This window comes from Pyxicephalus adspersus, chromosome 12 (genome assembly GCF_032062135.1).
Source record: "Pyxicephalus adspersus chromosome 12, UCB_Pads_2.0, whole genome shotgun sequence".
NCBI classification, from domain to species: domain Eukaryota; kingdom Metazoa; phylum Chordata; class Amphibia; order Anura; family Pyxicephalidae; genus Pyxicephalus; species Pyxicephalus adspersus.
Window position 1 is genome coordinate 26,667,986 of NC_092869.1, and position 19,160 is coordinate 26,687,145.

General features: G+C 36.7%; 1 protein-coding gene and 2 long non-coding RNA genes across 10 annotated transcripts in view; 1 reads left to right on the forward strand and 2 right to left on the reverse strand.

Annotated features, from left to right (window-relative positions):
• The window catches only part of DPF3 (double PHD fingers 3), a 130,501-nt gene that overhangs the window by 43,988 nt on the left and 67,353 nt on the right, over positions 1-19,160 (forward strand). For 7 of the 8 annotated variants that reach the window (XR_011922952.1, XM_072427743.1, XM_072427748.1 and 4 more), the window contains exon 2: positions 18,079-18,239. Coding sequence is in view for 7 of the 8 variants with exons in the window: in XM_072427743.1 (XP_072283844.1) it covers positions 18,079-18,239 (161 nt within the window). In the remaining variant the exon portion in view is untranslated. Of the gene's footprint in view, positions 1-14,439; positions 14,505-18,078; positions 18,240-19,160 lie in introns of those variants that run through there. The other variant, XM_072427749.1, reaches the window with a different exon arrangement.
• Positions 2,183-7,529, reverse strand: LOC140342287 (uncharacterized). Its single transcript, XR_011923032.1, has 4 exons — positions 7,053-7,529; positions 6,823-6,927; positions 4,491-4,603; positions 2,183-2,716 (listed from the first exon to the last, which is right to left on the reverse strand). It is a non-coding gene; the product is annotated as an uncharacterized lncRNA (long non-coding RNA).
• Positions 12,184-19,160, reverse strand: part of LOC140341842 (uncharacterized) — an 80,088-nt gene continuing 73,111 nt past the window's right edge. Inside the window, exons 2-3 of the long non-coding RNA XR_011922953.1 lie at positions 14,422-14,496; positions 12,184-12,395 (exon numbers count right to left, since the gene is read on the reverse strand). This is a non-coding gene — a long non-coding RNA (uncharacterized lncRNA). The remainder of the gene's footprint in view (positions 12,396-14,421; positions 14,497-19,160) is intronic.

Here is a 19,160-nt window from a genome sequence, read left to right on the forward strand (position 1 = left end):
TTTTAACTGCCTGATCACCGCCTAGCTGTCAAACTTTTTTTGCCAGGGCTACCAAGAAATTCTGGCACAGGCGTTATGTCATACAGGCAGAGCTTAATAATAAATTTGGCAGCCTGCAAGCCTTCTTTTGCAAAGAAACCGCATTTGTGGTAAGCTGTTAGAAAACATATCAGAGTTTCTGTCACGATCTTTGAGAATTAACTCCACAGTAATTAATGCAATGGGATCAGTGAGGGCTTTTTTTTTTTTTTTTAAACGTCTTTACTGCACATTAACCATCGTAGTGCCCTACTCTAATAAGTTTAGCAGGACTCCAGGACTTTATTATGCCTGACCTGCTGTTAGTTTAGCTAGGAACCAGCCTGTATTAAGTGGAATCAGCAGCTTGTGGCTTTAAAATGTATGTGGTCTAGCAACTGTACAGCTGGTGGATTATAAATACAAGGTGTCAATGTATGGTCTATGGCAGGGGTCGGCAACCTGCAGCTCGCGAGCCACATGCGGCTCTTTGGATGTGAAGCTGCGGCTCTTTAGTTCCATACGCAAATATTATTTATTTTATCAAAGAAAAAAACATTTCAAAATCGTTCTGAATCGATTAACGAGGATTAGGCACCGATTCTATCTCTCAGCCACTTGTATTTGCTTTTCACCGCACCCCTCCCCCGTGACACGCGTCGTCACTGACGTCAGTCCGTCGGAAGCTCTCGAATGACGCCGTCGTCGGATGTTTCTATGTAGGTTTTAATTCGCTTTCGACGACAAGTTAGTGTTGTAAGTAAATGTTTTGATCAGAAGGGGATAAATTGGCACAGGGTGATCAGAAGGGGAATAATATTTTAGAATCTTTTTTTTCTAGATTTTCCTCCTTTAAAATTGGGTGCGTCTTATACGCCGAAAAATACGGTATATATTATCTAATTTGTTGTGAAAAACACTACTTATATATGAATAAATATTTTTTCTTATGAATAAATAGATTAGTTTTTTTTATCAAAAAACTTTATTTATGCGAGTACTATTTATTGTTGGCAAGAAAAAATTTTGTGGCTCTTTAAAAACTTTGAAATTTTGTAAATTGTAATTTTTGACTCTTCCGACTCAAAAGGTTGCCGACCCCTGGCCTATGGGATCATCTGTGCATTTTTGGTTTAAGTAATGTTTGTGAAAAAAGCTCTGGGTCTACATTTAAATAAAAATATGTTAACACTACTCTGTCTATGGCACAGGCTCAGGTGCATCATTACATCATCATCATTACATATTATTTCAAAAGGCTTTGTTTCTTGTAAAAAAAAACAAAAAAAAGTGATATTGTCCCTGAACACCTCTCTGACACTGTTAAAAAAACTAAAGTGTTGGGTGATTAAATATTTATCGGAATTGTCCATATACAAAAAAAAGAGCAGTTGTGCAAAGAACGCATTTAGTGATTATTACAATTCTAAGGATTGTTTGGCTCATTTAATAATAATGTATTTGTTGCAGTTTGGCTATGCTGCTTTTGGAATCTTCTACAAGGCAATTCTGACAGACTAGGCCTAAATGGAACTACAATTGGACAGAAATTTAAAACCTTCTGTTGTTCTTGTTCCAAGTATAGATGCCAAAACAATCTTGCATTAATAAATGTACTGTAAAATGAACATTTTACACTAGAGTTGGGTGTTGCAGAGAAAACGATCTTGTCTACTATAAGAGGGATGCAGTGTCTTCTTGCATTGGTGGTGAATGTGTTAACTGGTGAAACATCCTATAGTGCTTTTTTTTTTCCTTGGCACAGTAGGAGTGTGGAGACTGAGTGATGGGTATAGGCAGTTGTCTAACCTCTTGGCTAACCCCAGGAGGAGGAAATTAATTGCTCTGTCAGAGGCACTGGAAGCCCTAGAGAGCTGCTGCTGTTCCTGCAGCCACAATCATCTGTTAATGCAGAATATGCTGGAGGAGAAAGGAGCGGGTCAGGCCATGGCGCAGGACAAATCTGTGACAAACATGCAGCCTTTGTTGTGCAGCATAACGTGCACTGCTTTATGAAGAACAATAGCAAATTCTGCCATTCGCCATATTGTGTAAAACCATGGCCTGCGGTCTTTCTTCCATTAGGACCCCAACTCTCTCTTCTAATTCTCTTCTAGAATTAAAAGAACGGGGCTAAATATTGATCAACCAAAACAGACAAACATCAAATTACTAGGTTTCATTTGTCCTTACAAAATAATTGTCATCCCTTTGCATGTCCACTTTCTTTGAGATCTCGGTATTAAATTATTTTTCCAAGCACTGTTTGCATAGAGTAACTCCAATGTGTTTCAGGAAAAGCCCAGAACATTATCCTTCACATACACCAGTGTGTCATTGCAAGGTTTAAATAGGAAAAAACAACAAAAAACAAAACCTAGAGATCTGTATCCCTCATTATGATGATGCAGTAAAGGGGAAGATGGAATTTGGGTTTCTTCTCACCTCTAGCATGTAGGTAGTATAAAATCGCTACAAAACAATACATGAAAAAAATGGCGGAGAATAGGCAGATCATTTAGACGTGTGATCTGGAAACTCTGGATCATCCTCTGCCTTGTAAACTGTAATTCTGTCTTGCTAGGATAAAATTAATTTGCATGTCTTATTTTAGTCTGTTTTGCATGCTAACTTGTTTCAATTGAAGCCGATTTAAACTTTTAGCTTTTCCATGACACATAATGCAAAATGGTCAAACCTGAAAGACAGAAGACATTTATAAGCAAAAAATATTTACTGCAGGGGACAGCTTTAGAAAGTTAAAAGTATGTATTTAAACAAAAGCTGTTTTTTAAACGTATCTGTAGGTAGAGTTTAGCATTAAGCATTTAGTATGCATACTTCCCTTTCTAAATTATAAGCTCTTCGGGGCAGGGTCCTCTCCTCCTGTGTCCGTCTGTATTTGTCTGTCATTTGCAACCCCTATTTAACGTACAGCGCTGCGTAATATGTTGGCGCTATATAAATCCTGTTTAATAATAATATGCAAAGCTGTATGAAGTATAGTATGTGCAAACTTCAGCTGCTTGCCGCAGCTACTCACTACTACCTAGTCGGTTCCCTTTTGGTTGTATGCTTTTACCTCACTGGGCATTAAAGCCAGGATTGCCGTTTCAAGCCTTAAAAATTTTGGCAGGACTTACCAACAGCATCATAGGAATCTACTATTGTAATAAAGTCCTTTACTATTCTATCTACAACAGAGAAACCATACATAGTGGCTTAGCAACGCCTTCACTATTTATTGTACAGCGCTGCAAAACATGTTGTTCCTTTTATACATATTATTAATAATAATTATTTAAGGATTGGAAGAACATGTTTGGGGGTGTTAGGGAGGTCCTTGGTGCATCTGCCCATTATGTATGCTTAGTGTCTTTGGCTTGTAGGTTTTTTTTTTAAATCTAATAAACCCCATTACAATCATAAAATAATTGTGAAAAGTTATTTTCATCTGTTTAAAAATTGGATGATATTTGCAACAAAAATAATTGGGCAAACTGATAATTTTGTGATAACACAAAGCAGAGCAGTAGTATATCCCAGGGAAACCTGATAACTGTAACTTTTTCAAAACAAGTTACCTTAAAGAAATAAAAACATACAAACATTTGTTTCTATGTTTTTTTTTTTTTTTACTTGAGTGTACTTTGCTATGAGAAAGTATTTTCAGACTGTGTAAAATGTATTCAACATCTGCCACCTAGTGCTTACATGCTTTTTATATTTTTCTTGGAATAAAAATTTCTTTAAAAGAGGACTCTACAAAAAATCAAAGGTCAAAAAGTTTGCAAGTTTTGATGCCTTTATAAGCAAGAATGTGTCACACTCTAAATACTATTTGGGAAAAATAGTATGATTTATATTATTAATAGTAGTATTTTTTGCCTTTTTAATGCCAATGTAAATAGTTATTTAGGACACATGGTTAGATATGATAAAATTAATTTTAGATGAGTTATTTGGACAGATAAATAGATGCATCTGAACAAAATAGTATTTATGTTTGCGTATAAAACAGTTAAGTATGTCCTGTGATCCAAACATATGCAACATATAGCCATGTGAATATTGTAATTATTCCTTGTTGTCACTTGCGGGCATTTTACATGTGAATTTTATTTAGGTGCATTGTGTTCAAGCATCAAATTTTTTTTAACTTACTCTCCAGGCACCAGCACAATTTTGTAATACTCAGTGAGGTACAACACACAGAGTATTCACATCTGTGTGCCAAAGCTCAGGTTCCCTTAGGTGTATTGTATATGTATTGGGGAACCATTCAGATCGGAGAGCTATGTGCTTACCAAGCAGTTGTAGCATGTGTAATTCTGTAATGCGCTAAAACCAACCAGATAATGCAAAGATATAATTCCAGCTTTAAGTTTCACATGTTACCTAGTCACCCCAACCTGATCATTTTGGGGTATTACAGCAGTTCCTTATAACACCTTTACCTCCAGTGAGTTTACCTGTATAATTTCCTCTTCCGGCACTGAAATAGAGTTTATTGGGTCCGAGTGCACACCTCCTTGTGTCTAAATTCTGGTACCCAGCAAATTATATGGTAACCTATTAGAAGAAACTAATATGAAGACATTTAGGAATTTATTCATGCTCCTCCATTAACATGGACTAATAATGATTAAAAACCACCCATTCATTGCCCATATTTAATTCCCCTTGAAAATGACTCCCCACCTTTGTCCTACCAGTTAGTATTGGGATTTTATTGAGATCTGTGCAGCAATAAAGATAAGTATAAGCACCAGAGAATGTCTAGAACAGGCTTGGATTTTTTTTAGTTTTCTTCGAGTTTTATTACATTTTTCTGATTTTATTATAGGTAATCAAAGTAAATAATGGTACATTTTTTCACTTCAGAACAAAACAAAGGGTATGGATCATATTTGAATATATACACAAGTTTTGTAACATCAGTTATTTTATACAGTTTCTGTGTCTACCTTTGAATCTCTACAGCTACCTATTTGCTCCAGTTAATAACTAGAAGAGACTCATCTGACCTACTTTTGAGCACTCTCACTGTGACTAAAGTCCTCCTGGTAAAGCAGCTAATGAGATGTGTCTTTGGGCTCATAGTAATATCTTGTTTTTGCAACTAAAAAATCCTTTGGATTTGTGCTAGGGAGAATATTTATGTGTTGTAATAATAGTTAAAGTAATACTAAATCCTCTGCAGGCCTCTGAAGCTCTTGCAGTAATGTGTAAGTATGAACATATTAGTTACTTTTAACCTTAGAATACAGGAAACCTGCGTTTACATGGAAATAAACCTAGGGCAAAAAATAAAGCCGTCACTGCTAATCGATAGAACTGTCAAAAAAAGCTAATATGAATAAGTACATGCAAGGTGTGTTATTTTAAAACATTTATTTAAAAGGGGGAACTTTAACCCGTAAAAAGGGGGAAAGATAAACATACTGAACCACGTGACTGTAAAATATTTTGTATGTTTGAGTTAGTTATGATGGGTCACTTGCCCTTAAATGATCATTTGTGCATGGTTGTGTTGGCCACTAGTAGACAGCTCTGTATCCTCATGCAAAGTTTGTAACAAACAGCTTGTCCTTTACCGCTCTGCTGTATCAAACCAAAGACAAATGCGGATCCAGAACATGCCACTAGGTGTAACCTGAGTATAAAACTAGACTTATTTACTGATGGCATTTTGAGGGAAAACAAACACTTGTTTTTTATTCAAATATACACAGTATATAGTATTTAGATGAAAATATAGCAGACCACTATAGATGGCTCTTTTTGTTGTAAGGTTTAAAATGCTATGACTTTGTTTATGGACTTGGGGATTTAGGACCTGCTTTAATAAATCTCTCCAAGACTGGAGAAGATTTGATATCAGTTGGCAATTTTTTTCAGACCTGAATCAGATTCATTCCAAATTGTTGGATCACCCAGGTTCTCCCCTGATGGTCTATCTTCTCCAGTCCAATGGAGCTATAATAAATTAGGGCCATAGTGTCTTAGGAAGTCACATCTTGTTTCAAAACACGTCAGTACAGTAGGAGTTTTCAAACAGAACTCCAGGCAATGCATTAAAATGCACCTGTTTCCACGCCATGGACATAGATCTAAGACTAAGAGTTGAGTTTGTGTTCGCAGTTTCTAACAGCTAAGAAATAGTTGATGGTTGTTTACATTAGAATGCAGACAGCCTTCCAAGATTTGTATGTTAAACTTTGATTTTTCCTTCACAATTTATATAGACGCAAATATATGTGAGCTGTTTTAAAAAGTGCTTTTAATTCTTGTACAGAATACAGCTAGACAAAAACATTCTAAACAAGATCACAAGGTCTTAGATTTCTGCCTTCAGTCTTCTAGAATTCAGCTTCTTGCATGGGTAATCTGTACTGTAGTGATGGCCAAATGAGAGAATGGTTTCTCATAGTCTAATATTCTTATATAACAAGGTCTGGAGTTTTGGAATGTCTATAAATGGGTTGTGAAAGGAAGAGAGCTTGGGTTGTCTTCCCTTTTAGTTGTCCACCCCTTTATGTAAAGTGAAAATTCTGAGTTTGAGTACACTTTAAGGTCAATGATTTAACTAGGTAATGAAGAGGCACTTTTTCTGTACTTGTAACAGAAACTTAAGCTTAGCTGACCACCTTTTCAGCATAGCAATGTTGCTCTTTACACACTGCCCACCACTGCAGTTATTTAAATTTTAAATACTGTACTAATATTTAAAAAGGAACTAAGACTAAAAGAAAAAGTCACTGTTAACTATGTTTAATTATGAAATACATAAAGGACGCTTACCTTTCAATGCAGTGCTTCAATAGCTAACTCATCTGCCATTCTCTTGCCTTATTTTTGGGTGAGCTCAAGTGTCTGCAATCATCTGCTAGCTTCTAATATTTGTTACTAAATATTAAAAATAAAAAAAAATGTCAGCAGACAGGTTGTTTAGTATAGTAGAGACTAGCAAAGTCTCTTCTGCAATAAAATAAAAGTATGCGCCTGTTTGCAATTATTTAAAATATACTCACTTGTCCTCACTCATGGGTGTTGCCATTTTCACACGGTCTTCTTCTACTCTGATTGGCCAGGCTGGAATGGTGAAGGAGTTAATTAATTCATGACAGCTTGGGGAATGCTAGGATACCTGGCATAATATTGCCTAACTCACTATCCATTTCAGAAAAGATTCTGAAGGGGTATATATTGGTAGCTCACATTTTTTTAAATATAGTTCAGCTTTAAACACCCTACTAGGATTAGTGTTACAACATTCCTTGACAATTAGTTCATGCTTAAAGCAGAGGTACTCAACTTGCCTCACCACCACCAATATCTTCACCTGGTCCTTTTTAAGGTTTGGGGTCTTTGGAATTGTAGATATGCCAAGAATGTACTCTGTGCTCAGTTTTGATTGTATGGAAGAATGCATACAGGCATGTTATTGTTGTTGAGAGGTGAGTAGGCTTTTAAGGGCAAATAAAGATTAAACATTTATTGATCAAAAGATTGTTGTGGTCCTAATATAGACATAGAACTTATAATCTAAACATTATTCAATTTCTAAACACAAATGTAACAATGTGTGATGTTTACACTTATGAAGAGTGATAAGAGATTTTGTAGGCTTAACTCAAAGCACGACGCGTTTCGCCTATTATGGCTTAATATTCAAGGGATTGTAGAGATCATAGTGATGAATGCTAGTAATGGAATGTGTAATTACTGTGCTATAGTACAGTAATTATTTTACGATTTGAGTTCGGCTGCCAGCGTCCCGTCCTTCTTCTCACCCTAAATCACCAACAAATTAAAGAAGCAACAGTTACTCACACCAATGAATAACATTTTCCACCTAATTAGGACATATCAATAAGAAAAAAAAATAGAGTAAGGAACCGAATACAGTACCGACATTAAATATGTAAGCGCATCAACCTCTGCACCTATATCCCAGCTACCACTATTTTTTTTTTACCTATCCATATCAATAAACATCACTTAGAAGTAATCAAGAATCATAATATCAATCTTTACTATACTCCATTAGGATTGGTCATTTATGTAGGTGTAAAAATTCGTTGTAGCTACTTTGTTCCAATCTATATCTTCTTCTTAATAAAAATTACTGAATTTTTTCACTTGCCCACGGTCTTTAAAAAGGTCTCCAGGGAGTACTATGGCGTGGATATTTCTTTGGTACCTCCTTTTGTTTTTAAAGCACAGTAAAAACACATTCCATTACTAGCATTTATCACTATGATCTCTACCATCCCCTGAGGAATTTTCTACCATCCCCTGAGGAAGCCTTAATAGGCGAAACACGTTGGATATTTGAGTTAAGCCTACAAAATCTCTTATCACTGTTCACAAGTGTAAACATCACATATTGTTACATTAATGTTTAAGAACTGAATAATGTTTAGATTAGAAGTTCTATGTCTATATTAGGACCACAACACCCCTTTAATCAATAAGTATTTAACATTTTTTGTCCTTAAAAGCCTACTCACCTCTCTATTTCTTTCATTCTATTATACTACATTAGGCAATAATCCAATACTATACCTGTAGTTACCTTTATTCTGAAAATAACCTTTCCTGTTAATCCTAATCTCTTCATGTTATTGTTATTATTGTTGTAGTATTTTGTGTTATTGTAGTGGATACATAGCATGCAAAAAAGAGACTGCGTGCTTATATTTTTTATTTGGTTAGTTTACTTCCACTTTACCAGCTTCTGTGATTTCCCGCCATAAGGTTTTCTAATCCTCTTGCCTTACAGAAAAGCTTTAAGTAAATAAAAAAGAAGAAAACGATTTAGCAGTAGAATGCAGTCACTCTGTGACATCTGCTTGTACCTTTCCATGACCCCTCCAATGTTAAGGGATACATTGAAGTGCAATGTAAACAGGAGTTTTGACATTTTCTGACTGTGGCAATAATGACTGGACAATAGAAAGGGTCAGAAAAGTCAAACATTACCACAAAAAGGATATTTTATAACAATTTTTTTTAGAGAAGTCTTGATTTTGGCTTTCCTGTCAGGATATAAATATCTGTCAATTGAACTTGTTGGCTTGATCTTTAAAGGTGCAGACTCAGGTACTGTCACTGTAATCTTAGGACATGCTACCTTACCACCTTACCATACATGACAGAAATTCAAGTTTACTGGCTGCATGCATGTTGCGAATCAATGACAGTATAAAATGAAGTATCTTTGTAACATCCGTTAACAATATCAGCTGAGAGAATTCTGTTATTGTCAGATGTTTCACCTAAATGATTAGAAATCTACTGCTTGTGATTAATGTGTGTCAAAGAAATATAGAGGCTGTAAATGTTGGTCTGTTTCTGAGCATGCTACTTGCCTGGCTATTTTCAGTGCTTTCCTTAGTCTGTGATCTATATAAAGTATGCAGATCAGGAGATTATGTTTCACATGCATACATATTCTCATTCAGCCATTTAAAATGTATAGAAGACAGGCCATAGTCTATTATTTTTTTGGCAGCTTCTGTAATGCTTTCTTGACAGAAATCTATTTTTTATTTAGTCTGCATCATAACCGTTGAAGGAGTTATTACTACTAATCAACCTCTCTGTCATTCTGTGAAGTTAGAAAGGGCTCAATAATCTGCCTTTGTGCATACATACATACAGCCAGCAGATTTGTGTAATACACAGCAATGTTAGAATCAATCCTCCAGAGCACTAGACTGTCATATTAGGCTAGCAATTGTTATTTTGATGGAACTGCTGTGCAAAAAAATATGTAATTGGCATACCTGGTGGTACCCTTGACAACATCTATGGATACGCGATTCCCCTGAGCCTGCTCTAATGATGCTCCCTGGCTACCTACCAGAAGTCACCATACAAACCATGATTTTTACATCAGTCTGGAGACACAGGAGCTGTGCAAAAGGGTAAAAGTGCAAAATGGAAGTATGTCTTAGCATCTACACTCATCTGACTTTGCCAATACTGGGGGATGCTGACTTGCTCTGACGTAGCAAAGTTTGTTCTATGTTGAGTGCTATTATCTGTAAATCATTTTTAGGGATGATAAAAAGCAAGAGGATTGACATTTTTTTAACGTTTGTGGGTGGACCCTTATCAACATGCCATTTTGTGGTGGAGGTGATCAGCAATGGCATTCTATACATTTCTGGCCTCTTGCCAGCTCTAAATTTACTATGTAGTCCCCCCACAGCCAAGGTTAACTGCAGGTTTAGTCCAGAGCAAAAGGATAAGGAAAAAAATACTTACCCTTTTCTTTCTTCCCTGGCAGCCAGGAAATTTCTCCATAGGAGGACCCTAAAAATATGTAATGATATTAGAGATATCCTCTTAACTTGTGTACTGGAGAAAGATAAGCATAAATCGGAGGACAACATGCAACACACATAGCGCATCATGGTGGCAGTAGGGGTGGCTAATCCAAATAAAGAGTGTGAATCTAAAAATCCCCAGCCTCAAACACCACATAGAACAGCGGTTGCCAACCGGTGGCCCGCAAGAAAAATTTGGTGGTCAGCGGTTCTGGCCAGTGCACCCCCAAGCAGTGTCAGGAGGACGCCGCTGGGGGGGGGGCGGCACCGGCCAGAGCTGCGGACCATGTCCTCCGCACGGATCGCAGGCTCAGGGAAGTGGGCGGGATGTGTCAGTGTTTCTTACCCTTTGAGTGACACCCAGCTCCCTGCGCTTGCGCAGTCCGGAGCCAGTAAATTTAGTGGTCTGCTGGTCAGAAAAGGTTGGCAACCACTGACATAGAATACAGACAGGGAGACAACAGAATGGGCTCGATTTATTAAAACTAAGACTGGAGAGGATACACTTTCATCGGTGATCCTGGGTGATCCAGCAAACCTGGAATGAATTTCCAGGAAGTAATTTGCTATTTGTTTTAATCCTGGACCAAATCCATTTCAAGTTTGCTGGATCGCCCAGGTTCACAGATGAAAGTGTATCTTCTTCAGTCCTGGAGAGCTTTATTATTCCAGGCCCTATGTCATAGCTTATCATAAAAAAAACTGCATTAAAATAAAATAGTATGCAGAAAGGCCACTGTGGAATGCTGAAATGAGCCTTCCAGGACCTGACCCTGGGACACTGGACAATGGGATTTATTCAAATGCAGGACAATTTCCAAGGATCCAGGGTGGTTAGAAGGTATTTTATTTGTATCTGAAGGAATTTGTGGTAATGAAGTTATGCAGACCTACATAAGTGGTTTTAAGCTAGTCAGTTCCTGGATATAGAACATTGAACTAGTCATTCCACTGCGGGTGAAATTAACTAAGTGGCATAGATTTTTTTACATTTCTAATTTGTCCAAAATTCAGCCCAACAGATGGAAACCACCATCTCTATATAATATGGGATCTGCAGGTAACTGAAACACTAAAAAAACTGCATGGGAGGGGTGCCTTAAAAACCCTTTACTGTCCAAAAAGAACAATACAGGAAGCCTATACATTTTGCTCTGAAACATATAAGCAAAGAGGCCTTTTGAAAAAAATGTGCTGTGAACTGATTAATAATATTTCAACACAGTAGTTATGTGAAGCACAATGGCAAATCCAATGGCAAATAACCTGAAAAAAAAAAAAGGTATAGACCAAACTAGTCAAAGCCCTAGGCTGCAACCCCTTTGAGAAATCACCCAACATTCTAGAAAAATATTGTACCTATTGCATGGAGTGATGGTCAGAAATTTCAGCCCAGGCAAGAAGTTATGCAAAATTATTAAATACATATTAAATAAAACATTTATTTAAAGGCAAATTCTCTTCTGTTAGCATCTATAAGCACTGTGTACATAAAAATGTAATGGTTTTGTAAACAACTAAGTTTGGTGTGGGTAGTGCTGTGCCTTGTAGCGTTGTGCAATGAAATAAACTCCTTAAGTTTCTTAGTCATCACATCTTGCCCTCAGAAAAATGAGTAGTTGTATTGTTTCATTAAATTAAATTGAAGTGCAACATGGTGTGAATAGACTAAAGGTTTAAAAACCAGAAGTTTAGGCTGGAATGCATTATTTGACTATTTTGGCAGGAATGTGTGACTACTTCTTTAGCAAGGTCTAATAAGGACCTGTACTGTAAAAGAGGGAAAAAAACAAGCAGAGGGACAAAGGACTAGTCACCACCGTTGTCTGCTGGCTTCCTGAAGCTGATATTTTCCTCAGGATTGACTTATTATTTCTGTGTCTCTGCGAGGAAGCATTCATCCAATTGGAGGAGCAGGGCTTTGTTTCCTGATTTCAGTCCCGCTCTCATGATGACAGATAGGAGGAATGATCAAAAAGCAGTCGGAGTGGTGAAGAGCACACATGTCCACATAATAAATGAAGAAGTAATAGGCCCCTAGAAGAACAATGAAAAGCACAGAAGTGATATCACCAAAGTCTAAATCTAGTGAGATTTGTGGGAAGAAATGAGTGAGGGGTTATATACCTTGGATAAGCTTACCTCAGATGTGCAATGAATACGGTTCAAAAGGCATTAAAGGCAAAAATGTACTTTTTTTTTTTTAAGTATTAGCTTAGCAACAATTAACCTTTCTAGATTATCCAAATTGGTGTGAACAGATAACCATGTATGAAGGTTTTTTTATATTTAAACATCCTATATAAATAATCAATTGACTAATCATAAATCAAATAAAAGAACAAGCTCCGTGATATATGATAGATACGAAGAACGTATGAAAAATCATAATATGTCATATGTATCCATGTCCATACTAAACAGTTTCTAGGACAATTCAAGCTACAGATTTTGTACATTACTGTAGGGTGAAGGGATATGTATTTTATAGCTTGATTTCTCACAAATCTCTTCCTTGTACAAATACCTACAAATCATTTCTGGGCATTTTCACCCCAGCATTATACCCTCCCGTGTTTATGTGACAATTCAGTGTGTAAGAGCTCTCTTGAGAAATCACATCTGTGTGAAGCACTTTGTTTCTCCTTGGAGGCCTTCTCACTTGTCTGCTATGTTATAGCAAGGGACTTGCTTCAGGTAAACAATTCTGTTTCTCCCTGGAGTCCTGTCCTTTAAACATGTAACAATGTGCACTCCAGCCAGTAGACTGACGCCTCTCACTTTGTTATTCTCTGAAGGAATGAGAGGACCCATGAGCAGCATGTTGTATTATTAAATAGGTGTAACACATGTAATGTATTGGCTATTGTGAAACCACAACAATTTTATTGGTTAAATCACCTAAAATCTCTTCTCCATGCATTCCTAGGATGTCAGGGCATTCAAGGTTCCTATACACTTCATCAGGGCCTGTGCTGCTGAGGTTTGGAAGAAAGCTGTCCTGAGAGGGCATATCCTGGGGGAGATGGCCCTAGCATGGAGAAAGGACCTGTTCTGGTCACTAGTCTATCTGCCAAGATGCCCACTTTCAGTTCTTCTTTCTCCCAACCATCACCTCTACAAACCCTGATGAATGGGGATAGTTAAAGCCCCTAAATTTTTTTTTACACCTATGAGGAAAAAAAAAACTGAATTTGAAGTTTATATTGGATTTAGTACTCCAATTCCATTTCCAAATGTACTATTAGCAATTGTGTTCAGAATATTAGAATACCAGTAACTAGAGGAATTTACATATCCATCCATTGCAGTCTATGGTAGAAGATTACAGTAATATTTTAACTGTTAATGACACACTTTAAACTTCTGCATTGTGTTACACTAGACATAAAATGTGACTTTATCTTTATCCTTTATCTTAAAACAAAATGTTTATTGTATTATTATTACATTTATAAGTGTATAACTGATGAAGTACAGCTAAATCTCCCAACTCTAGAATCTCAGTTTTATCTCAATTTCTTAATTTTTCATTACACTCACCTCTTATCTGTTCTCGGTTTTTGCTTATCTTTGGGTATTTTCTTTAAACTTTCTAATAAAGACTTTTTTTTAATTAAACTTGAGGTCCTTTTAAAAGTTAACATTACCATAAAAACATGTAAAGTGAGTTGTATGAAGCAAACATGGTGGTTTGTTGTATTGTGCTTTTTTCCCCCCTAAAGTTAAGGTGCATTGGCAACCAGTTCATTTTCTATTTGCTTCTCAATGCCACCTGCAATAATGTACAATATAAATCTAATTGGTTCCTCACCTCTGCTCACCTAATTATTCTCCCTTCTCTACTTCTCTGATCTTCTATGTACTGCTTAGAAGAGTGCTTTTTTGTTCCTAATGCTTCTAATTTTCTGTATCTTAATTTCTTATATTATAGATTTTTATCTCAAGTTAGTAGATACAAACTTTCAGCAAGAATGCCAAAATGTATATCAAAGCAATTCATTAAGTAGGTGTTCCCTAAAGCGGACTAAAGTTTAAAAAAAAAAAATCAAATCACACTTACCTTTACTTTTTCAGATCCTTTGATCCCTCTTCGATACGGTCCTGTATAGTCAAGGTTTCTTCCTTCATCCCGGCGCTGCAGCGGTAAATACAGAAGGGGAGGGGCTTAGCCATGTTTTAAAGAAAATAACAACCATATTTTCACTTTATATAAAAGGGTCATTGAGTCAGTCTTAGTGCATCCTTAAATAATTAATTGGAGTACATGCTTCTTTTAGAGATTTTCCAGCACTCTCAGCAGCATCTACTGACTGAGTGTTGCACCTTAATATATCATTATTCCTTTTCTGTGTTCTGCCGTTCTTTTCAGCTGGCCAACAAAAAATGTTTATAGACTTCCACGAATTTCTGTGCTGCAAATGTAATCAGTTGTTCTACTACCTGGGCAAATCCTTCAAGCCTGAGAGTATATGTCATGTATATGAGAAAAACTATTGTTTTGTTCTGAGGTAAGTTTTAATTACAGGACATCTGTGTTCATGCCCAGAGATTCTGTAATCCACATGAAATCTAGGAACTTGCTAGATAAAATTAAATAAATATTTTCTGATGACATCTTCCATACCACCCCTTCTGAGAACCCATAATACCAATCTAAACATACCCTAGAAAAATTGCAGTAGGCCAAGCTTGTCTGCTGGTACAACAGAGGCCTCCTTTGGAAACCCTCTTGGCAGATTGTTAGTTTAAAGTGTATGGTTTATAAATGTGACATGTCTCTACCCATCTATAAATTTATCCCCCACAATTCATAGACCCGGCGCCACATTTATTAAACTGGAGGCTGATGTTTTTACTTCTGTTTCTGCAGACCAGTCTGCTTTATAGCAATTTAATATGTGCCTGCCTGCTCTCTCTGTGTGGACTGTGTTTAAAATCTTATGTCACTGGCCAGAAGCAGTGAGAAATGCTATTTATACATTACTTCCAATGTCTGCATTCTTGTATGCTCATCCTTTAAATCTTGTGTCATCTGAAGGCAGTGCAGTCACAGCACACATAGTATGTGGACACCAGAACCCTGTTTGAGCTTCATTTTATAAGCCCTGCCAGGTGCCGGGATTTGTGCAGGAGAAGTAATTATCTTTTGGGCAGCAGGGTCCTTCTGTGGATCATTTGCTGTCGGTTGGAGCGATGGGGGAAATTTATGAGCCAAATTATCTTTTCAATAAAGCACTGCAGACATTGCCTGGGAGTCTGTGACAGCCAGAATGGAAAGGTGTGCTACTGCCTTCCCTCTCTCTGGGTGACTTGCCATTATTCTGTCATTAACTATTTCACTACATAAAGCTTCACCACTGCAAATGTGTACTGCGTGTGCCAATTTTAACAATTCAGGTCCAAATTAGTATCTAAATTTATATTACTATATTTGGATATTCTAGTCACAGACTTATATTAGCCTCTATTGGTACATTGGGCTATTGAGTGCAAATAATAATTACTGTTTAAGAGACAGCCTAAAAAGAATCCCAAAATGGCTTCCTGTTTTATGGTCTCTTATGATCACTTCAACAATCTATCTATGTTTACTTTGCTCATAGGAGATAAAATGGAGGCGGGATGTGTGCATTGTAATACCTAACAAATGCTCTCAAAAGGAAGCCCCTCTTCTTCTACAGAGAAAGTAGAGAAAGCTGCATGGAGTTTGCAGGTTCTCCCTGTGTATGTGTGGGTTTCCTTCCACATTCCAAAAACATGCAGTGAGGTTATTTGGCGTCCCTCAAAAATTGTGTTTAGACTACATTCAAGACATATGACTATGGTAGGGACTTTTGATTGTGAGCCCATTTAAGGGACAACTAGTGACATGACTATGGACTTTGTACAGCGCTGTGTAATATGTCGGCACTATATAAATACTGCGTAGTAATATTCATGATTGTAGTATGTATTGTCTCTTGTACTGCACCACCCTGATGCTATATAAATCTATCATTACACATAGCCAGTTTAGAAAAAATATTTAAAGCAACAGCTGATACAGAAAGCATTGCCTTTTTCTCGTGTTTCCTTGTCCACCAGTACCTTTGGAGCAATATTCCAGTGGCATGGTGGTCCAGGACAAACCACTTCATCCTCCTGTTTAACTCCAGATATAGGTAGCATACAGCCATACTGCCCTGTGAGTATTACAAGTAGCAGCATACCTTCTCCGTACCCACCAAGGCATTGTCTGTTATACATGAATGCCAGGATTGTATGTATTGTAGTCACGTCACCTAGAACTTTCTAAAGAAACACATTTTCTATTGTTGAAGTATAGCTTCCAGAGTTTGGAGGCTGGAGAATGCAAATTTTTAAATGATGCACTAACTTACGGAAAGCCAACGTACAGCAGTCATTTGTTTCTTCCAATCAGCTAACACTATGCCATCCTTATGACTGCAATAAAACTATTGGGAATTATTACTTAGGTAACAACCAATTTTATTGGAGGCATTATGTTGGAGAGTAATGTTACTTCACATTTGGCTGCTTAAAATGTTGGCCTTTTACTGCTTGGCAAATGTAAACTTTATTACTAAAATCACATATCAACCTGGTGGGGATTCCTTGTCACACCGGCTTCCAACGCAAAACTAAAAGTGGCTGTTTCAGCACTTTACACAGTTGTTTGCTGTTATCACTATCAAAATAGTCTGTTTTGTATAGTGACAGAAGTGGTGGAACTTCCACTGGCAAATTCCAATTCTTAAGAACTTACAGCTCTGAAGTCTAAAATATTGTTGTATAAAAAGTCATTTGCTTCACAAATAGGAATTGCTGTCATGTTTTAAATCATCCTGCAGATGTGTTTTTATTTTCTGTAGTAGAGGGCAATAGCTTTCTAGGTAGTAAAACTTCTTGAGATGAATTATTACCCTGTTACAGATTACGGTTATAGTAGATCTAAATCCAATCAATAACATCTCATACAAGCTTCTACAGGGTAATGTAAATGTCCAGTATTTGTTTAAAGATATTTTAGGGCAGTACTTAACCTACATCAGTCACTCAGTGACTAAATAGCTTGGAAATAAGCTAATCACCAACAGGAACACCTAGTTTTTTTTTTTTAACTTGGTATTGTTAACTGCTTTCCAAAAAATGCTCAGAGCTAGAGATCAAAACACAAGCATCCTCAGCAAGTTTTTGTATGCTTTCACCAAGTGCCCTGTACAGCGCTGCGTAATATGTCAGCGCTATAAAAATACTGTATAATAATAATAAAACCAATTAACATGCCTCATCCTCAATGGTCAGCTAGAAAGATTACTTTACTATTTCCTGGATTTTTCTCTTTGTTGATTCGATAAATGTAATAATGCCGATTTATTGCCCATTAAGCAGACCAGAAACCCGAACCAGAAAAAAAATGTCACCTGTATCTGTGTTGCAGATATTTGTGAATCAAATATTTACAAACAAGTCAAAATTACAAATCCTTTGGCAAGTAAATCATTTAACATATGGGGTATTACCTTATATATAGTGTACATTGATGTGTTATAAAAACATATACCTAATTTATGATATGTTTTTTTTCCCCATTGTAAGTAGAAACTGCTTTTTATGTATTAGTCCGTATCCATATGGACAGTTATCCATCTTCTCTGTGAGTTTTTTTCAGTAGTACTGGCGTGATAACTAAGCATTCCCCTTTCTTTACTTGCAGGCTTGGAGATCAGTTCTACAAAGAAGCAATTGAGCATTGTCGTAATTACAACTCCAGACTATGTGCCGAACGCAGTGTCCGCCTCCCCTTCCTCGACTCCCAGACTGGTGTGGCTCAAAACAATTGCTACATCTGGATGGAGAAAAGGCACAGAGGGCCAGGTAGAGTACTGGTCAGTGAAATCAAACAACATCAATCTAAATATGCCGAATGTCAGGCACCAAGAATCTCTCCAAAAGTTGTAAATGTCATTTAGTCTTAATTCACTTACTGTATACAAATATATTTGTTTAAGTTCCTGTTTATCAAACTAACATCAGGCACTGATATGACATGCATGTGATATAACTAGTAGCTCTGTGACAGTGTTAGGTATATCAATGTGCAAGGGAGTACCAAAAAAAAACAGCAGTTAAAGAAAAATTAAATATCCTGACATGGAATAAATTCTTTTTGCTTTGCATTGCCCTAAAATACTACCCCTATCCAGCTACTGTGCTAGACCCCCAGTTAGTAACAAAACACAGTGATAAAACAATTTGTGGTGCCTGGACAAAAATTATAAAAAAATATACATAAATGTACAAATCCTATAAATCACCAATAGTATGTGACTCTGTGAAGTGCAAACTGTATGAAAAAAACTGTTCAGTCTCCCCTTAGTGTTATCAAACCAGTTAACCCCCCCCCCCAAAAAAAAACTAACTGTAATATATCCACCCCAAAGTGACAGATTTTACAGCATTCAGCAGACTCACTCATTATTACAAGAAGGTCTGAATGTATTCCGTCCTTCCACATTGTATGTTCCTAATCAACTCTATTTCAATATCCAACTTTGTGTCTTATAATCAGTAAACATACCACTGGGTTACCAGTGACAATATTCTAATTTCTGAATTATCAGTTTTGCAATGATTTTCTTTAACTGCAACATCAAGTGATCTGGAAATATGTAAATCCAGCTCATTTTGCATAGATGTGTAACAAATATATGAACTTATTTAATATACCTTTCCTTTTATGCAGGAGTTTGTCTAAAATATGGTTGGGGTGTGTTTTTAATTTATTGCATATTTATT